At 42.4% G+C, this 19529-nt stretch overlaps 3 protein-coding genes across 3 annotated transcripts in view; all 3 read left to right on the top strand.

The window, feature by feature from the left end:
- LOC137135769 (protein mono-ADP-ribosyltransferase PARP14-like) overlaps window positions 1–19529 on the top strand; it is a 59894-nt gene that overhangs the window by 36872 nt on the left and 3493 nt on the right. The gene's annotated exons all lie outside the window — the stretch shown is intronic.
- On the top strand, window positions 3963–10135 carry LOC137135773 (actin, cytoplasmic 2-like). The gene is made up of 9 exons (XM_067520335.1): window positions 3963–4250; window positions 5561–5693; window positions 5782–5886; window positions 6124–6234; window positions 6461–6545; window positions 8221–8382; window positions 8581–8793; window positions 9063–9244; window positions 9432–10135. Exons 2-9 carry the CDS (start codon window positions 5562–5564, stop codon window positions 9573–9575), a joined length of 1134 nt encoding a protein of 377 aa, XP_067376436.1. The 5' UTR covers window positions 3963–4250; window position 5561; the 3' UTR covers window positions 9576–10135.
- LOC137135777 (uncharacterized) lies at window positions 14140–19196 on the top strand. The gene is made up of 5 exons (XM_067520342.1): window positions 14140–14444; window positions 15722–15855; window positions 15951–16055; window positions 18763–18869; window positions 19091–19196. The coding sequence occupies exons 2-5, from the start codon at window positions 15724–15726 to the stop codon at window positions 19125–19127; spliced, it is 381 nt and encodes a 126-aa protein (XP_067376443.1). The 5' UTR covers window positions 14140–14444; window positions 15722–15723; the 3' UTR covers window positions 19128–19196.

Raw genomic sequence — 19529 nt, 5'->3', positions numbered from 1 at the left:
TTTCAACAAGTGCATAAAAAGTTACAGGATTGACTACAGCAAGTCCCAATCCCCTCTGATTGTGGACCTTCAGGAGGACGAAGCTCTTAACAGCGTGACAGAAGTCCGTGGGTCAAACTTTGACGATGTCATTAGAGGAAACAACGAACACAATGTTTTTTTTTCAGGAAGTGGAGACGATTTTATTCAAGGCAGAGGAGGAGTGGACTGGTACATTATCACCCCCGGACAAGGGGTAAAGACCATCAACAATCAATCACCAGATGGAGCCTTAGATGTTCTTTTTCTCCAACAACCATATCAACAACTGACATGTACATGTGAAGGACAGAACATCATTGTCTTGGTAAATGGTAATAAAAATGTTATTTTAGAGAAGTGGTTTGTTTCAGAGAATTATCGGCACCTGCAGATCAAGACCAGTGATGGAATAACAGCTGGACTGAAGTCCAACCTCAGAAGCTGTGGGGGGCCTTTAATGTTGCCCTTAACTGTAGATTACAGAAACCAGGAACCTGAACCGCTTGTTTCACCCATTTTACAAGACTTTCTTAAATTTCAGTTAACAAGACGTGACGTGTGTTTCAGATATACAAACAAAAATTCAGAGCACAGAAACCTTTGTGGCCTCCAAGGCAAAGTGATGATGATGGATGATACAGATTCAGTCAAAGAAATGTACGGCTCTTCAGGTTTTGACATCATGGTTGGAAACAGCAATGACAATTTACTTGATCCCTACACAGGGGGTGCACTGATGAGTGGACGTAACGGAAAAGACACTTACATAATTAAACACGGATATGGAGACAACATAATGATCGACAACTTTGCAGAAGATCAGAAGATTGATACTGTGTTAGTTGATATGGACTTCCTTGATGGCAGCCAAATCCAGCTGCAGAGGATGGAACTGGACTCATCATTAGAAAGAGATCAGAAACTGATCATCACAACAAAAGGGGAAAAATTACATCTCAGTCTGCTCAACTACAATAATGGTTACCAACACCAGCACCTAGAGTTTCAGAGCTCGGATGGGGTGCATTTTAAACTGGTACCACTAAATTCAACTGGAGAAGTTCCAGTATTTGTGATTGAAGCTTTCAAAGTGACTCTGAAACAGTCACAGGTTGACTGTCATCTAGACCTCAACTCTGTGAGAAATCTGTCAAAGGTCCATACTGTGCAAGGTTGTCCCTCCCAGTCCAATACCATACTAGGTAATGATGAAGACAACGCTCTCATTGGTGGATGGAAGGATGATGCATTGGAAGGAGGTGAAGGAGATGACACGCTGATCGGAGGAAATGGAGATGACCTCCTGATTGGTGGCTTCGGAGACGACACTCTCTATGGTGAGGATGGAAATGACACAATGATGGGGAACTCTGGCAGGGACGTCTTCATTCCTGGACCAGGGGCCGATCTAGTGAATGGAGGTCCTGGCAAAGATGCTGTTCTGTACCGGGGTGATCATGAAAAAGGTGAAGGGGTTTATGTAAACCTGCTGACTGGACAAGGACGCTATGCTGATGCTGAGGGAGACGTGTTGAAGGATGTGGAGACTGTTATCGGCACCATCTACTCTGATATCTTAGTGTCGGGTTATGAAAGTGCCCTTCTCACAGGCTCAGATGGAAACGACATCTTGGTGTCCACTGGTGGAGATTACCTGGTTGGGGGCGATGGAAGTGACATTTACATGTTGGCCTTCCATCACGGCTCAGTCACCATCAACAACTGTGCCAAGGACAATGCAACAGATGTTTTGTACTTGCACTCACAGTCAACACCAATGTTCGATGGCCAACGTTTATCTGACACAGTTCTCCTGACTTTCTATGGAATTAATCAAACTACTGTTAAAATCACACTGCAGGACTGGGTCAGTGATCATAATGAATGTGGCCACCTGATGTTGGTTTTCAAAGATAAAGTGGTGTCAGTGGACAGGCTGCTACAGGAGTTTCAGTTTAGACAGAAGGAAAGAGTTTCTTATGATCACTTGTCATAAACTGGATTGTCTGCATCAGTTTTGTTTTCTTCCACTGTGCTGTTGTTTTACCATTTTTTTTCAGAAAACCATGACAACAAAAGATACAGAAACAAACTGAAACTAATATTGATGCAGAGTCAGTCTCCATGTCAGTCGATGTAATGGACGGTACCATGGATGGAAATGCTCTGTAAAACAATACATTCACTATCTCCAAATATCATATTCATCCTTAATCATTTGCAGTTTTAGTTGTTGTTGATTTTACTTTCACTCATATTTTGCATGTTGTAGAGGAACAGCTAAAGTTCACGAGAGGTCAAACTATTTAGTCACTCAAAGAATAAACCTAGTTTCCAGTTTGTATCTGAATTTGCTCGTGTCCTAGATTTAGTGCCATAGCGTCACAACACAGTCACTGTGTCACTATTTCAATTTATAGTAATTTAAGTATGGACCAAAGAATGATCAGGCTAAGATGGCAAAAGAAGTTCATCTGACAACCTCAAAACCACCAAACCTTGTCGACCATCTGGCAAGTTTCTCACCAAAGACTATTGTGCAGGCACAGTTCTGTGTCTAATTTCTTAAAACTGAATTTGGAGTAATTTGGAAGATGTTGAATATTTGAGTCAATTTAACCTTGTGGTCAATTATGAAATCTTTGGACCCCAAAAAGGTGAAGACAATCTTCAAAGATCACTGTCACACTGGACAGGTTGAACATGATCAGAGACATGAGCTTGTTGAAACTATGATAGAACGTGATATGACTTTAAGTGTAATAATGTTACACTCAAAACAGATCATTCAACAAGATATTGACCTCATAGTTGAAGTAGTGTGACAGAAAGCTGTTGCAGTGGTTATGAATCATTCTTCTCACTGTGCCACAGAATTTGTAGAGTCTCTAAAAGTGATCATATAACATTTATTAAATAATCTAATAAAGAAAAAAAAAACATCTGACTGACTTTATTATTGAGTCTTTTGTTTCTTTGTTTCACCAGCTTTACTTCCTGTTCACAGCCTTTATTTTGTAGCACCTCAGCCCCACTTCCGTTTTTTTTTTACATGGGCTAGCAAATGAGCACTTTCCTATGTATCTGAGTATTTTATTAAATACAGTTATTACCTTTAAAGTAATGCATGATAATGCGGTATCTGCTCTGATGGAGTTTGGATGGCAACAAATATAAGAACGCTCATAACAACAAAGGAGACTTGGGACTTGACTTTGGCTTGACCCCCCAAACACTTCAGACCTGACTTGGCCTTGCAAAAACTGGTAAGGTAAAACTGGTAAAACCTGAAATAAATTGTCTAGTGAAAATCTGAAAATCCTCTTTGGGCTCAGACTGTGTTCAAACATAAAAGCATGGACCAACCAGAGCCACAGAGGCAGAGGCCCTGCTAAACCTGCTGCCACCGCGAGCCGACTCAGGATAAGCAGAAGATTTAAGGCCCTAACGCTAGGCCCTAAACTCAGGGCAAAGTTGCTTCGATCCATTTGTTCCATAACACACAGCAGGATGAAGAAACAAACAGCATTTTGAAACTACGCAGCCAACACCCACCTGTACAAACATAACAATGGACGGCATTGCTTCAGTCTATTTATACTCATACACCAAACTATTTCCTGTTATCAGTTATTATGAGCACTAGCTGGTTTTGATGCTCCTTCATTGCTCCATCACTATCTGTAACTACAGGTGAATGATGGTGAGAGCAGTGAATCGGTTTCTCCATCCTCTTCCTTCACTACTTCCCTTTTTAAGGGTTTTATTATGTGATTTTTATCACTTTGCCATGATACAGCCATAAAACCTAATCCTGGTCCAAGGAATGAAAAAAACAACCACTGATCCAGCTTCATTGCCCCAACATAGCTCTAAAAGAACGAGAAGCTACCATGAGAAGTGGATGTGATTGGACGGCTTAAGTTGTCACGCTAAACAAACAAGCATTCCTCATTTTTGTGATGACAGCTGAAGTGAAAGAGAAACTGTAATGTGTGGAGTGAATTCCACACATTACTTAGAACTTAGTCTTCAAATACCTGGTTCCCAGATGTGGACAGACTGACAGACAGGCAGGGATGTTGTGTACATTGCTTTACTTTAATTTACAGAGAACACATTTACAGTCGCAGCTCAAATAACACAATCCAGCGTCCAGAGTCTTGAGACAGAGGGAGATCAGAACCAGGTTGGTTCTATTCACACTGCTAGATACCACAGGAAAACAGGTAGGACAGAATGATGTACATTAATGGGTTTAACAGGAAATTAGTGTGTGGTGGGGAACATATACACACACACACACTCAGGACTTACCTGTACAGGTAGGAAGCAGCTCTATGGTTTGTTTTCTGACAGTTTTGTGTTGTTTTATAAAACAAAACTTCTACAATCAAGTTTTATTAACAAATAGATTTATTTATTTAATGAAAATTACTTGTCATATTTGCACTTATCCTGTAAAACACTGGAAATATCAGGCTGTCTGCTCGTCAGTACACAAATATTCTAACTTCATGCTCCAACCATAGTGCTCTGGGAAGGTGTTGTTGGTGTTTTATGCAGATTCAAATGTAGAAATGTCTTTGCTCCAAAACTTTTTCTCACCAAATAAACAAGCATAGACTTCAGAAAACCCACCTGGCAGGGTTTGTTACTGTACATTTAATTCTATCCGAATTCTGGTGAAATTGTTTAATTTATGAATAAAACTATCAAAAAGTACAGTAAAATTTAGGATTGAGGCCTTTTAAAAGTACAATAATGTAAATATAGATTTTCACTTTCTCTTCAATCCGTTATTTGTCTTTATATCTTTGTTTGGAGCAGAGTCACTGTGTGTGTGAATCAGTAGATGTGTCAGTCGAGGATGTTTGGAGGGAGCAGCTGGTGCTTTCTTTTATTTAGGCCGACCTTTATAGAAAAAGCCCAAAGCACTAAAGCTTAAAAAACACAGACGCACACAACAGCTTTAACTTGTCAAACAACTTAAAATGTCCCACCCAACAAATAACTGCTATTCAAAGAAGCACAACTAGTTTCTGTTTCATCTCACAGGGATCTTAAAGAAAAAGTATATGATGTGTTACATCGATGTCATTAGGCAAGTTATAAATCATTGCTAGAACTGATCCCATGGGGAAGTTGTTACTGGACAGCTGCACATAGATGGTGTTACTTTGACATGAGCTCAGGTGGAGCCAGGCAACACTTTTAAAATGTCAGAGATCCTGATTGGACATTAAAAGCAAAGAGAGGTTTTAAATGTGTACAGAAATTCACACTGAAATTTACATTTCTGGAAGTTCTGGATTTTGTTCAGTCACCGTTAACAGATAAAGTACACAAACACAGAACAATGTGGACAATGGCTCATAATTGTGACTTTGGTAATAACATCAACGATAATTATTTTTCTTAAAAATAATCATAACAGAGGAAACAGGTCAAGAAAATGAAGGAAGGTGATGTGGTTTAAGGTGCTGTGGAAAAAATAATATTTAAACCCGTCTCATCGATCTAAACGTCTCCTTTCAAGCATGGACAAAGAAGCTGCTACCCTCATTATTGACAACGGCTCTGGCATCAGCAAGGTTGGCTTTGCCGGAGACGAGAAGCCCCGTGCTGTCTTCCCATCCATCATGGGCCACCCGAGACACCATGGACCTCATGTGGGTATCGTACAACAGATGTATAAGACATGCAGAGTAATATGTAACCGTAAAGATGTGTTTGTGTGTGATGGTGGGAATGGGACAGACGGGCAGCTATGTGGGAGACGAAGCCCAGAGGAGAAGAGGCATCCTGACCCTGAAGTACCCCATGGAGCACGGTATCGTCACCAGCTGGGACGATATGGAGAAGGTGAGGACGGTTTAAGTCTCTGTAACTTCTGTAAGATGCAGTGTTCTGTCCTCTGCATAGTAACGTCTACATGGTTCAGTCATCTTAATTATTTCAATAACAACATGCAGAAACTTTCTAACTCAGCTTTACGTTTTCCACGTGACCAGAAAATACCAATTTTTGTAGAATTCTATATGTCCATTAATGCCTTCAGCTTTTATAATTCATTAAACCAACATCTCTCCCGTCCTGCAGATCTGGCATCACACCTTCTACGATGAGCTCAATGTGGACCCTGCACAGCACCCAGTGCTGCTGACTGAGGCTCCACTCAACCCCAAACCCAACAGGGAGCATTTGGCAGAGGTGGGTTTGTGGTGAATCCTCAAGACCTGTTGATTTTTCACAAGCCAACTGCTGTGGAAAAATCAGTCAAAGGTGCAGCTTTGATGCTAACATTTGATCAAATGTAAAGCTCCTCTAGCCTGACAATTTTTAATTCACACGAAAATCACTGCAGCTTTTTGTTCACACTTCTTCTGGTGAGTTAAAGTTTCTTGCAGTTTCTTCTATAATTACAATTGTGCTCCAGACCATGTTTGAGACCTTCGGTGTCCCGGCCATGTATGTGGCCATCCCAGCCGTCCTGTCCCTGCACACCACCGGTTGTACCACAGGTCAGAGCACAAACACAACCACAAACATCTTTGTCTAAGTTTGGTTATTCTCTTTATGTGCATGTGATTTATCCCTGATTGAATCATGATAATACTGAGTGGGCTAACACATACCCCTCTAATCTCAATAGGCTTCATTACCTGCAAAAAAATGTGTCCTCCAAAGAGCCTTCTGTTGAGCTCATTGTTTCCCAATATCCATTCATCGCTCATGCTGTTAAAGGGCCCAAAAAAAGGCTGGCCACACACCGAAAACGTTGCCAGTCTATAACAGGGCTTATAGACTGGCTTACATAGAGATAAACAGAGAGAGGCATCCAAGATTACAGCAGGAGCAAGGTGCATAAACGTGCAGAAAGTCACAGGAACCCTAGGGTAACTCGCTGATACCAGAATTCATGAGTCCAACATCAGAACCACTAACAACAATAGTGAACATGGCTGGGCTGCAGGACGAAGAACATTGCGTTTCGTCTGTAGCTTGTTCAGGACCATGTCAACATACCTGAATGGAGTAGTGTTCTGTGGACAGATGAGTATGATTGGCTCCAGGACAGCTGCTGGTATTTGAAGCGCGTATTCGTACAGATAGACAGAAGCAGGCAGTGGCTCAGTTGGTAGAGTGGCTGCCTACCGACCATTCGCCGCCGCTCTTCCCGACTACTAGTGTTGACCCATCCCCAGCCGTGCAGTCTCAAGCCCGGTAGAATTTGGAGGGGGTCGAGTCAGGAAGGGCATCCAGTGTAAAAACTGATTTAAAAACTGTGTCAAATCAACATGCGGACAAATGATCCACTGTGACGACCCTGAACTCATGGGATTAGCTGAAAGGAAAACAAAATCTATCAAAATCTTACAGATAAATAGGATATAACTACTCAACCTACCGAAGAGCCAAACCAGAGACACAGTTTCTGCTTTAGTCGATCTAAAAGTATATTATGATTGTTTGTGTTAATTTTTAGATAAGAAGGGAATTTTTGATTTTGGCAATTTCTTTGTAATAGACTTTGGATCCAAAATAAAGCTTTTACTTCAGCAGTCTTGAAGGTGGATAGTACAGTAGCAGATATAGCAAATAGATTAATGATTTGGGACAGTGGGTTCTAAAACTTGCCAAAGATTAACTGGTTGCGGGTCAAAAATGCAGGTAGTGGGTTTAGAGGACAGCACTAGGTTGAAAGAAAATTGGGGGACGTAGTGTCAAATATAGTTCAAGCTGGTCCTATCTGAGAACACAGTGGACAGCTGAGTTTATTGGAATGGGGAGAGTAAAAATGCCAAAAGTTAATCTGGAATCCTTAATTTATTACAGAAGAATCAAGTCCAGCTGGAATAAAACAAAGTTTTAGCAGAAAACAACTCTTGTAAGAAGAGTCCAGTTTCATTTGCAAACAGTTTTGTTGATTCTGGTCCCCAGGTCAAGATAAATCAACGTGCAGAACACGTTCCGCTGTGGTGACCCCCGAGGGGACAAGCCGAAAGCTGCCGATCATTTGTTCAAGTCTCTTGCAGTTTTGTTTAAGGGCTCACGTATTCTTTGTGAACCAGGGAGTAGACCTCTTTAAACTAAGCAGGGCAACGTGTCTAGATCAGGGAGAGGTAGTATTCATGTACCTAGAACAGGATCAGTGGAATTCAGACAAGTTTCTTCTGTGACTGAGCGATGTTGCAGGTATTGTCATGGACTCTGGTGATGGTGTGAGCACCGCTGTGCCCGTCTATGAGGGCTGCGCCGTGCATCACGCCATCCTCCGTCTGGACCTGGCTGGTAGAGACCTGACCGACTACCTGATGAAGATCCTCAATGAGAGAGGCTACTTATTCAGCACCACTGGTACAACGCTTCCTTCCTGAACAACTGAAGAAAAGATTTGAACCCATATTATAGTTTTTAATAACAAGTAACATCTGAGCAATAGATGAAGCTTGCGAATGTCTGCAGCCTGTTTAACTGTTTGATTTTCTATGTTCAGATTTGTGAGTTGTGTTTCGGCTCTTTTTGTTAAACAAATCTTTAAACCATGACCTCCAGCCGAGCGTGAGATCGTGCGTGACATCAAGGAGCAGCTCTGCTACGTGGCTCTGGACTTGGATCAGGAGATGCGCACGGCAGCCTCCTCCTCCACCCTTCCTTCCTTGCCTCCTCCCACATCAAAGAGTTACGAGCTTCCCGATGGACAGATCGTCATCATTGGAGACGAGAGGTTCCGCTGCCCAGAGGCCCTCTTCCAGCCTTCATTTCTTGGTTTGTTATCAACGCTGATGGTCTCACTTCAGGAAATAATTCAAAGCAAACTGTGTAACCAGTGCTGAGGAAACTTGAATCTTATGGGATATCAGAAGCCAGTCTGAACTTTGCTCCCGCAGATCTTCCTCAATTCTCAGATAGTGCTTTTTCTCCTTCTTCTCCATTTAGAGCATCATTGTAGTTGTGAGGCGTTTCTGGTCTTATATGTGCTGCAAATCTGCATTAAACATGAATTTGATGCTAAAATGTCTCACTTCTGTGTTCAGGAATGGAGTCGCCTGGTCTCCACAAGACACTGTTTGACAGCATCATGATGTGCGACGTGGACATCCGTGAAGATCTGTTTGCTCACACTGTTCTGACTGGAGGCAGCACCATGTTTCCCAGCATGGCTGACCGCATGCAGAAGGAGATCAAAGCACTGGCTCCACCCACCTTGAAAACCAATGTACAGTCTTTTTTGTTTTGTTTTGCATCTAATCTTAAAACCTTTTAGAGCATTTCCTCATTTACCACAATATTACTTACTTGACCTTTTCTCAAACCTCAATATGGAATTAACTTCCTTTCATCGTGATAATTAAAACCCTGCATCATCCCTTCATGGCTTATCCGTTTTCTCTCATCACCTCCAGATCGTTGATCCTTTAGACAGAAGAAACTCAGTCTGGATTGGTGGCTCCATGCTGGCCTCCCTCTCCACTTTCAAGCAAACGTGGATCAGCAAACAAGAGTACTACGAGTCCGGCCCCGCCATCGTCCACGTCAAGTGCTCTTAAAAGCTTGGCTACCTCACAGAGCCACTGCTGTCCATGTGGGTGCCCTAAGTGCACGTGCTTCGTGGTGAACCCCCTCCCTTTTTCTTTTTGTTAATGCTGTAGCTTTTTGGTGTGTACAATTATTATTATAATTACATCAGAATAAGTATTTAACTTTACTTTTTATGAACTCATACACCCTTTTTTGGGGCATATTTAAGGAGCCCCCTAAGCATCATGGCATCATGGCCAAGCCCCCTCAGCCCAGTATTCACAAAAACCACAGAACTGAAACATTAATTAAAAACATATTTAAAAAATAAAATTGCTAAATGCTAAATATGAAAACATGGTGTGTCCGTGCTGTTGCTGTGCTGTTCAGCACCATGGACAGCAGTCTCTGCTCCCAACCCTGTTCCAGTCAGATGGTCCTGTCTTCTGGCTGTCAGTCTCCTCCTGGTGGTGGTTTTCAGACTCCTGTAGATGGAGCGTGGATGTACCTCACACGGATGTTTCATTTTATTTACCACACTGACTTCATGTCACTGTATAACACAACTTCTAGTACATCTGATTGTATTACTGAGAATTTATTAAACACTTTAAAATGTTATCTTATTATTATTTTGTATTATTATGTTCTATGTTATGTATGAAAATGAAAGTTTTCTGCTCCAATAACCAGTAGCCTGTTACTACATAAGCATTTGTTTTTTAAATTCACCAAAATGTCCAGTTTTTTCTTAATCTTCTAATCCTGGACCTTATCCAACTCAAGTTGGCAGCAACAGACACACTTTAATTAAACAAACTTTTTAATCACCAACTGATTTCAGACTGAACCCACAAATACTTAGCTGGCTTTTGCAAAATTAGCTTAAACATCTTGTAGAGCAACAGGTTCCCTGACAATAACTAATTCATCACTGTGACCTGAACAATGATCTTTTTTATCTCCACCTAAACTCTGTTTTAGCCTAAACTTTATCCAATCTATTGCTGTGTTTGGACCAGGCAAAGCTTGTGTCAGGGAAACCGGAAGCAGCACTACAATTTCTGATAATGTTTTGTGTTTTTCATCTAAAATATCTTAACACATCCACTGCAGTTGAGAGTTGTGGCACAAAATTGTTGATTAGACTTACACCGATCCGTCATAACGTTATGACCACCCACCTAATATTGAGATCTTTCTATCAGAACCAGCATTACCTTTTTGACTAATTTGAGCTACAGTAGCTCTTCTACTGAATGAGACTACATGGACCAGCTTTCTCTCCCCACATCCATCAATGAGCCTTTTCCTTCCTCAGACAACTTTTGGTAGTTGCTGACCACTGTAGATCAAGAACATCCCATAACAGGAGGAGTTTTGCAGCCATCATCATCCAGCCATCAAAATTTGGCCCTTGTCAAAGTTGATCAAATCCTTATGTTGTTCATGTTTTCTGCTGCCAACACATCAACTTCAGGGTCAAAATGTTCACTTGCTGCGTAAAATAACCTTCCACACACCTGTAATGCCAATTTCCTTCAATAGTGAATTTATTTTGTTAAGCAGAGCTCTGTTCTGTGTGCTTTTATTACAGGTTTTCATAGGTTTTGACATTACAATTTCCACCATAAATTACAACCAACCATCAACTCAAACATAGTGTCCAATCGCTCCCAGGTCGAGCATTTATGGTATTAATGTTTTAATTTCTCTTTCTTTTAATCTTTCCTGTTATTTTAACAACCCTTTCCTCCTTTTCTCAAGGATTCCTGGTGGGAACAAGGGAGATGTGCAGAGCTGTGGCAACTACAGAGGAATAAAGCTGATGAGTCACACAATGAAGTTGTGGGAAAGAGTAGTGGAAGCTCGGCTAAGGGCAGAGGTGAACATTTGTGAGCAGCAATATGGTTTCAAGGCTAGAAAGAGAACAACAGATGCAGTATTTGCTTTGAGGATGCTGATGGAGAAGTACAGAGAAGGTCAGAGGGAGTTGCATTGTGTCTTTGTAGATTTAGAGAAAGTGTATGACAGGGTGCAGAGAGAGGAGCTGTGGTATTGTATGAGGACGTCTGAAGCGGCAGAGAAGTTTGTTAGAGTGGTGCAGGACATGTATGAGAGCTGTAAGACAGTGGTGAGGTGCTGTAGGTGAGACAGAGGAGTTCAAGGTGCAGGTGGGTCTGCATCAAGGATCAGCTCTGAGCCCGTCTGAGTGTCAGGTGTGTTGTGTGATAAAAGAGTATCAGCGAGAATGAAATGAAAGATGTTTAAGACGGGGGTGAGACCAGAGATGTTGTTCAGCTTAGAGACAGTGGCACTGAAGAAAAGACAGGAGGCAGAGCTGGTGGTAGCAGAGCTTAAGATGTTGAAGTTCTCTTTGGGAGTGAGGAGGATGGACAGGATCAGGAATGAGGACATCAGAGGGACAGCTCATGTTAGATGTTTCGGAGATAAAGTCAGAGAGGACAGATTGAGGTGGTTTGGACATGTTCAGAGGAGAAACTGTGAATATATCGGTAGAAGGATGCTGAGGTTGGAGCTGCCAGGTAGGAGGTCTAGAGGAAGAGCAAAGAGGAGATTTATGGATGTAGTGAGGGAGGACATGAAGTTAGTTAGTGTGAGAGAAGACGATGCAGAGGACAGAGTTAGATGGAGGCACATGATTCGCTGTGGAGACTCCTGTTACATTAGGATTTATGTAGTTTTGTTTCCTTTTGTTCTCTTAGTCTGTCTGTAAGTTCTTTACCCTCCTTGTGGATTGATCTTTAGTTTTGTTCACTCCTCCAAATTCCTCCTAATAAATAGCCCTTTCTTTGTACCTCCTCTTGCCGTCTCCTTACTTGGGTCCTTGCACTTAACTTCCTCAACCGTAACACTAGTGAATGCTAGATCGCTACCTAACAAAACCTTTATTCTAAAGGATTTGTTTCTGTCTTGTCGGTTGGATTTTCTAACGGAAACATGGATGACAGTCGTGAGCTCAGTGCTTTTTATGAACTTTTGCCACCTGGTTGCACATATTGTAACTCTCTGAGGACATGTGGTCGTAGAGGAGGAACAGCAACTATTTGCAGGGAAAATTATGCTTGTAAACAGGTCACGCTGACAGCGTCTTATTCCAGCTTTGAGATGAACTCATTTGAGCAGGGTTCTGTCCCCCTGTGTTGTGCTCTGTTATATATCGGCCCCCCAGGTAGACGCCTAAATCTGACAGCGTTTTAACACTTGGGGATTTTAACATTTACGTGTGTTGCCCTGAGAAGCACTTTGAATGTTATACAGTTTGTGTCTGATCCCCTACAAGAACGTGGGCACACTCTTGATCTTGTCTAAACACACGGCTTTACAGTTTTTATCCTTGAAGTCTGATGCTGCATATTCAGACCATATGCCTGTTGTTTTTGATATGCGTCTTTCTTGTCCAAGGAAGAAAGTTAAAGGTGTCTTTGCAGATGTTAAGCGACAATTGGCCTTGTTTTTTTTCTGATGTTATTGTTTCAAACTCTCACAACACGTGTGTTTTATTTAAAACCATAAACTCTGTCCTTAATGTCCCTCAATCAAGCTATCATGAGAACTCTGCTGAAGTGTGTGAGAATTTCATGCGCTTTTTTATTGATAAGGTCACGAGCACCAGGGCTCTGATTAGTCCTTGTTTTTATGACCCTATTATCTCTGTCGCATCCTCTGCTGTTTTTGATACGTTGATCACGATCTACCGGTCGATCGCAAAGGCACTGTGGGTAGATCGCATGGAATTAACAAAGTAGACGTGAGCCCATCATCCGTCCTCACTATGAAATTTGTCACTTGATTGACGTACAGTGCAGCCAGTCTGACATCTGACCTTTTGTGACACATGGGTCAACGGCGCCAAGTGCTGCAAAACTCTAGCAAGCTAGCGAGAGCCTCCAATTTATTTCTTTTAAACTTAAGAAAGGGTTTAAAAATGAGTGTGGGAACTGGAAAAAGTAAGAACTCAAAAACTTACCACTTCCATACAGAGTGGGAGGTGGACTTTGTTTCACTATGACATTTTCTAAGTGCATTTGCCTCATCTGCCAGTCTGTCATCACTCCTGGAGAGTGTGGAAGAAATGAAGGCATTGATGTTGATTAATCTTTTCACTTTAACGAGAAAAAGACTAAGGTCTTGCTTTTTGGGACTAGTGATGCCTCCAAAGTTCAAGTTGACCTGGGTTTTTTAAGTCAAAATTTGAAACCTACAGTAACAGATCTGGGTGTGAGACTGGACAGTGATCTCAAACTTCATGCACAGATTAGATCAGTGGTCAAATCCAGCTTTATACATTTAAGACAACTGGTCAAAGCAAAACCTTTTATTCCTTTGCATGACTTTGAGATTTTAATCCATGGTACTTGTGGTGTTGGGGCAGTCCAACACCAAGAGTCATAATTCCTGTGGCTTTATTTGGAAAGAGGAAGAAGACGGTTTCCTGCATTAGGTTTAAGATGACTAATAAAATGCTTGTTGTTCCAAAGTCTTGATCCAGATTCATCATTATCATCACATATTATCGCTTAAAGGGTAGTTAGTTATTCATTAAACCCAAAGGGAAACTCCAGTGTTGTCGTGAGGTAGACTGAAAAATTGCAGCTTTAATCTAAAGTATGATGGAGTTAGAAACAATTTATGAGGTGATAAGAGACAAGAGCCAGAGTCATGGTGAACCACAAAACCAGACGCAGGGCCAGATAACAGCATATAACATTCTGGATTGTTCTCATAACAGCTGGTGAAAGGCGGGGCCTGTTGGACTGCAGGGGCAAAGTCTGCATTATAGCCCAGTTTAGCAGCTTCCTGATATGCATCTACTGAGCACAGCTGGGGAAGAGGAACATCTGCACTGCACTTACAGACAAGACTCACCTGCACAGGTAAGAAGCAGCACTACAATTTCTTAGAATTGTTTTGTGTTTTTCATTCAAAATATCTTTATTATTGTTATTGAATAGTTATTGAATAGACACTGATCAGCCATAACTTTATGACCAGCCACCAATTATTGACACCTTTCTATCAGAACCAGCATTAACTGTTTATCTTACATGTCTAGCAGGCTGTTTTTTTAAACTAGTGAAAACATATCTCAACTTTTGAGATAACTTATGGCGTTCCCCAGGGATCCATTTTAGGACGACAAATATTAACTTGTGTTTGTTACCTCTAGGTGGTGTGATCACAAGACTTGGCATCTCATTCCAAAGCTTTGTTAAAGACACTCAGCTTTATGTGGCTGTTTGTCCTATTGATCCCTTATTAAAATCTATTTTAGACATTAGTGTTTGGATGTCACAGACCTTTCATGCAGCATAAGCAGAACAAAACTGACATTTTAGTTATTGATTCAAAGGCTAAAGAAACTGGCAACAAAACAAATTGTCTTGGACTAACGTTCAATGGTTTTCCTTTCTTGGAACACTTTTGGTGTCCCGACCACTGCAGATGGTCAGGACAAGTGCTTCAGTTTAGAGTTGCTCTCACTCAGTTGTCCAGCCACCACAATTAGGCCTTGGCACAGTAAATCCTTATTTTCTGCTTCCAGCACATCAACCTCAGGGCTGGGGCATCCACATAGGTGAACTAGACAACTCTGCTCTCACTCTGACATGGAGGTTAGGGTTCAGAGTGCTGTTTGACTAAAGTCTGTGATTGAACATACAGTAACACTAGAACTTTCCCAGGTTCTCACTGTAGTCATTCCACCCAAAGAAGACAGGAGTAAAGATGCAATGCATGTATGGCCCATGTTAAAGAGCGGCCTCCCTACGTACACACCTCACCTGCTTTGTACAGAGCACCAAGTACCTGACAGTAACAATCAATGAGTGGCCAGTGGGACAACCAGTAGACTTCCTAGAACCACAGGACGATTAAGCAAAAATAGCCTGCAGACTGATCAAAAGTGAGTTTTTACATCATCATACACACTTCTGCGTGAGTCCAACGCTCCTGAAATCCCTTGGATGCACCAGTATTTGACCTTCAGCACTGAAGACTGCATCCTTTGACCAGGGACATCTCACAGTTGAACCAAGTTCCTCAAAAGGTTCCAGGTGCTCAGAAAGAGTCCCTGCAGTGGAAACAGTCCAGAGAGTGGAAGAGAATAATTAGTTTAATTAATTAGTTAATTAATTTAAAAGTTTCCTTTCAGAAATGGATGAAGAGGTCCCTGCCATTGTTATTGACAACGGCTCCAGCATGTCCAAAGCCGGGTTTGTTGGAGACGAGGACCCCCGTGCCATCTTTTCGTCCATTGTTGGTCACCCAAGACAACATGAACAAAACGTGCGTGTTGTGTGTAGATGTATAACTAATCAATAAATGCAGTGTCATACGTGACATCAAAGTTGTATTTGTGTGTGATGGTGGGAACATAACAGAGCGACAGCTACGTGGGAGATAAAGCCAAGAGCAACAGAGACATACTGACCCTGAACTACCCCGTCGAACACGGTATCATCACCAACTGGGACGATATGGAGAAGGTGAGGACAGTTTATACACCTGAAACAAGCTGAAATCTCTGTAGCTTCTGTGAAACAGTTTCCAAGGCTCTGCACAGTGAGGCTTCAGTGGTTCAGTCATGTTACTGTGGACTGTCTTTTTTAGGAACAAGTCCTGCATGGTTGAAGAGTAAATTTCCATGCAACATTCAGCTTTAGGTCATTAGACATCAGCACGGGGCACATGAGAACGAACTGACACCCATCTTGAAATTTAAATATATGATCATGTCAAACTGGAAAATATCTAGTGGTGGTGGAAAAAATTATCAACATTAATTCAAGCTACAGTAACAATAGCATAGTGTGAAATTTCTGACTTGCAAGTAAGTTCTGCACAAAGGTCACTAAAACTAGAAGTTAATCGCCAAGCAGACTGATCCATTAGAGCATAATGTTGAATTCCCAGATACGTAAGTGTCTCTTGATACAGGATGTTTAACTATATGGTAATGGATAGATTTATTCCGTCTTTTCCTTTGGGCTGTTTCCTTTCAGGAGTCGCCACAGCGAATCATGTGCCTCCATCTAACTCTGTCCTCTGCATCCTCTTCTCTCACACCAACTAACTTCATGTCCTCTCTCGCTACATCCATAAATCTCCTCTTTGGTCTTCCTCTAGACCTCCTGCCTGGCAGCTCCAACCTCAGCATCCTTCTACCGATATATTCATGTCCTCATTCCTGATCCTGTCCATCCTCGTCACTCCCAAAGAGAACCTCAACATCTTAAGCTCTGCTACCTCCAGCTCTGCCTCCTGTCTTTTCTTCAGTGCCACTGTCTCTAAGCTGAACAACATCTCTGGTCTCACCACCGTCTTGAAAATCTTTCCTTTCATTCTCGCTGATACTCTTTTATCACACAACACACCTGACACTTTTCTCCACCCGTTCCAACCTGCCTGCACTCGTCTCTTCACCTCTTTTCCACACTCTCCATTGCTCTGAATCGTTGACCCTAAGTACTTAAAGTCCTGCACCTTCTTCACCTCTGCTCCCTGTAACCTCACTGTTCCACCTGGGTCCCTCTCATTCACACACATGTATTCTGTCTTACTGCGGCTAAGCTTCATTCCTCTGTTTTCCAGAGCAGACCTCCACCTCTCTAGATTTTCCTCCACCTGCTCCCTGCTCTCACTACAAATCACAATGTCATCTGCAAACATCATAGTCCATGGAGATTCTTGTCTAACCTCATCTGTCAGTCTGTCCATCACCAGAGCAAACAAGAAGGGGCTCAGAGCTGATCTTTGATGCAGACCCACCTCCACCTTGAACTCCTCTGTCACACCTACAGCACCTCACCACTGTCTTACAGCTCTCATACATGTCCTGCACCACTCTAACAAACTTCTCTGCCGCTCCAGACGTCCTCATACAATACCACAGCTCCTCTCTCGGCACCCTGTCATACACTTTCTCTAAATCTAAGAAGACACAATGCAACTCCCTCTGACCTTCTCTGTACTTCTCCATCAGCATCCTCAAAGCAAATACTGCATCTGTTGTTCTCTTTCTAGGCATGAAACCATATTGCTGCTCACAAATGTTCACCTCTGCCCTTAGCCGAGCTTCCACTACTCTTTCCCACAACTTCATTGTGTGACTCATCAGCTTTATTCCTCTGTAGTTGCCACAGCTCTGCTCATCTCCCTTGTTCTTAAAAATTGGCACCAGTACACTTCTCCTCCAGTCCTCAGCATCCGCTCACTCTCCAAGATCTTGTTAAACAAACTAGTCAGAAACTCTACTGCCACCTCTCCTAGACACTTCCATACCTCCACAGGTATGTCATCAGGACCAACTGCCTTTCCACTCTTCATCCTCCTCCTCACTTCACTCTTACTAATCTTTGCTACTTCCTGCTCCACACCAGTCACCTCTTCTACTCTTTGTTCTCTTTCATTTTCCTCGTTCATCAACTCTTCAAAGTCCCATCACACTCCTGGCACCTGTCAATACATTTCCATCCTTATCTTTAATCACACTAACCTGCTGCACATCCTTCCCATCTCTATCTCTTTGTCTGGCCAACCTGTACAAATCCACCTCTCCCTCTTTAGTGTCCAACCTAACATACAAGTCCTCATATGCTCTTTGTTTGGCCTTTGCCACCTCTACCTTTACCTTACGCTGTATCTCCCTGTGCTCCTGTCTACTCTCTTCAGTCCTCTCAGTGTCCCACTTCTTCTTAGCTAACCTCTTTCCCTGTATACACTCCTGAACTTCCTCGTTCCACCACCAAATCTCCTTGTCCACTTTCCTCTTTCCAGATGACACACCGAGTACCCTCCTACCTGTCTCCCTGATCACATTAGCTGTAGTGGTCCAGTCATCTGGAAGCACCTCCAAACCACCCTAATCTGTCTCAGCTCCTCCCTGAAAACTACACGACATTCTTCCTTTTTTAACTTCCCCCACTTCGTCCTCTGCTCTGCCTTTGTCCTCTTCATCTTCCTCACCACCAGCGTCATTTTACACACCACCATCCTGTGTTGTCTGGCTACACTCTCCCCTTTCAAACTCAGACTCAAACTAAAAACCTGCCAACTATAAGGACACTATAGAATATGTTGTTTCTCTTTCAAATGTCCTAATACAGCAAAACTTTCAGTGAAAAACTACTGCACTTACACAAAATAGTACATCCTACAGTAATATGAACAAACATTATTAATTTGTTGTTTCAGACTTTTTTACAGGAAACTGGGAGGATCGGTCCAACACCAGGGACTTGGTTCTGGAGAAAGAGGAGTTTGAGTCCACAGAGTTTCAGCTGTGTGCTGACAACAACAAGGTCAACATGCATTTCCTGATTTTATTTATTTGGATTTAGATTTTTACTAAACAAAAGTAAATCTGCTTTCTGGACACACGTCTGCTGATTGAGCACACAAATGCTGAACTACCATGGAGAAAAGACACAGTCCTTCCATGTCCTTTCACGAGGCCCCGTGTTGTACAGAGCTGCAGGGCTTGTTAGTAACTAAACTGAAAATCATTCCCCCTCCACTGCAGGATATACGTCAGGCTAAGAAAAGGATTACAGACCTGATCGTGGCCGAGCAGGCGAAGAGGATCATCAAAGACCAGTACATCAGTGAGCTGTCACAGGAAGACATGGAGCAGCTGAGGTCCCTGCAGAGGGAACTGACGGTTAGCATCCATCTGGAGAAAGAGCTGGGGAACCAGGAGCCCACCATCTACCTGGAGGGCCTGACCAGGGACGTCTTCACCGCTGAGAGTGTAGTCAGGTCAGCAAACAGCCACCAAATTAATCTATAGCAAAAAAAAAAAAAACATGTACATTAACATTGCTTTGTGCTGACCATCAGGGACATCATCCGGAAGGTGGAGAGGAGAGACAACAAGAAGAACCAGGCTTTAATGGTGATGGGGCTGGTAGAGTGGCAGTTTCAAGACAGCAACGGGTCACTGGTGCCCTTTGACATGATCA

Source organism: Channa argus, chromosome 11 (assembly GCF_033026475.1).
Source record: "Channa argus isolate prfri chromosome 11, Channa argus male v1.0, whole genome shotgun sequence".
Taxonomy (NCBI): Eukaryota; Metazoa; Chordata; class Actinopteri; order Anabantiformes; family Channidae; genus Channa; species Channa argus.
Note: the sequence above shows the minus strand (reverse complement) of the source record. Positions and strands in the feature narration are given on the sequence as shown.

Excerpts from the sequence above, each read along its gene's own strand:
- LOC137135773 (XM_067520335.1), top strand. The coding sequence starts at position 5,562 with ATGGACAAAGAAGCTGCTACCCTCATTATTGACAACGGCTCTGGCATC. Across the intron at positions 5,887-6,123 it reads GCTGGGACGATATGGAGAAG|ATCTGGCATCACACCTTCTA; the intron begins GTGAGGACGGTT and ends CCCGTCCTGCAG. Across the intron at positions 9,245-9,431 it reads CACCCACCTTGAAAACCAAT|ATCGTTGATCCTTTAGACAG; the intron begins GTACAGTCTTTT and ends CATCACCTCCAG.
- LOC137135777 (XM_067520342.1), top strand. The coding sequence starts at position 15,724 with ATGGATGAAGAGGTCCCTGCCATTGTTATTGACAACGGCTCCAGCATG. Across the intron at positions 16,056-18,762 it reads ACTGGGACGATATGGAGAAG|ACTTTTTTACAGGAAACTGG; the intron begins GTGAGGACAGTT and ends TTGTTGTTTCAG. Across the intron at positions 18,870-19,090 it reads TGTGTGCTGACAACAACAAG|GATATACGTCAGGCTAAGAA; the intron begins GTCAACATGCAT and ends CCTCCACTGCAG.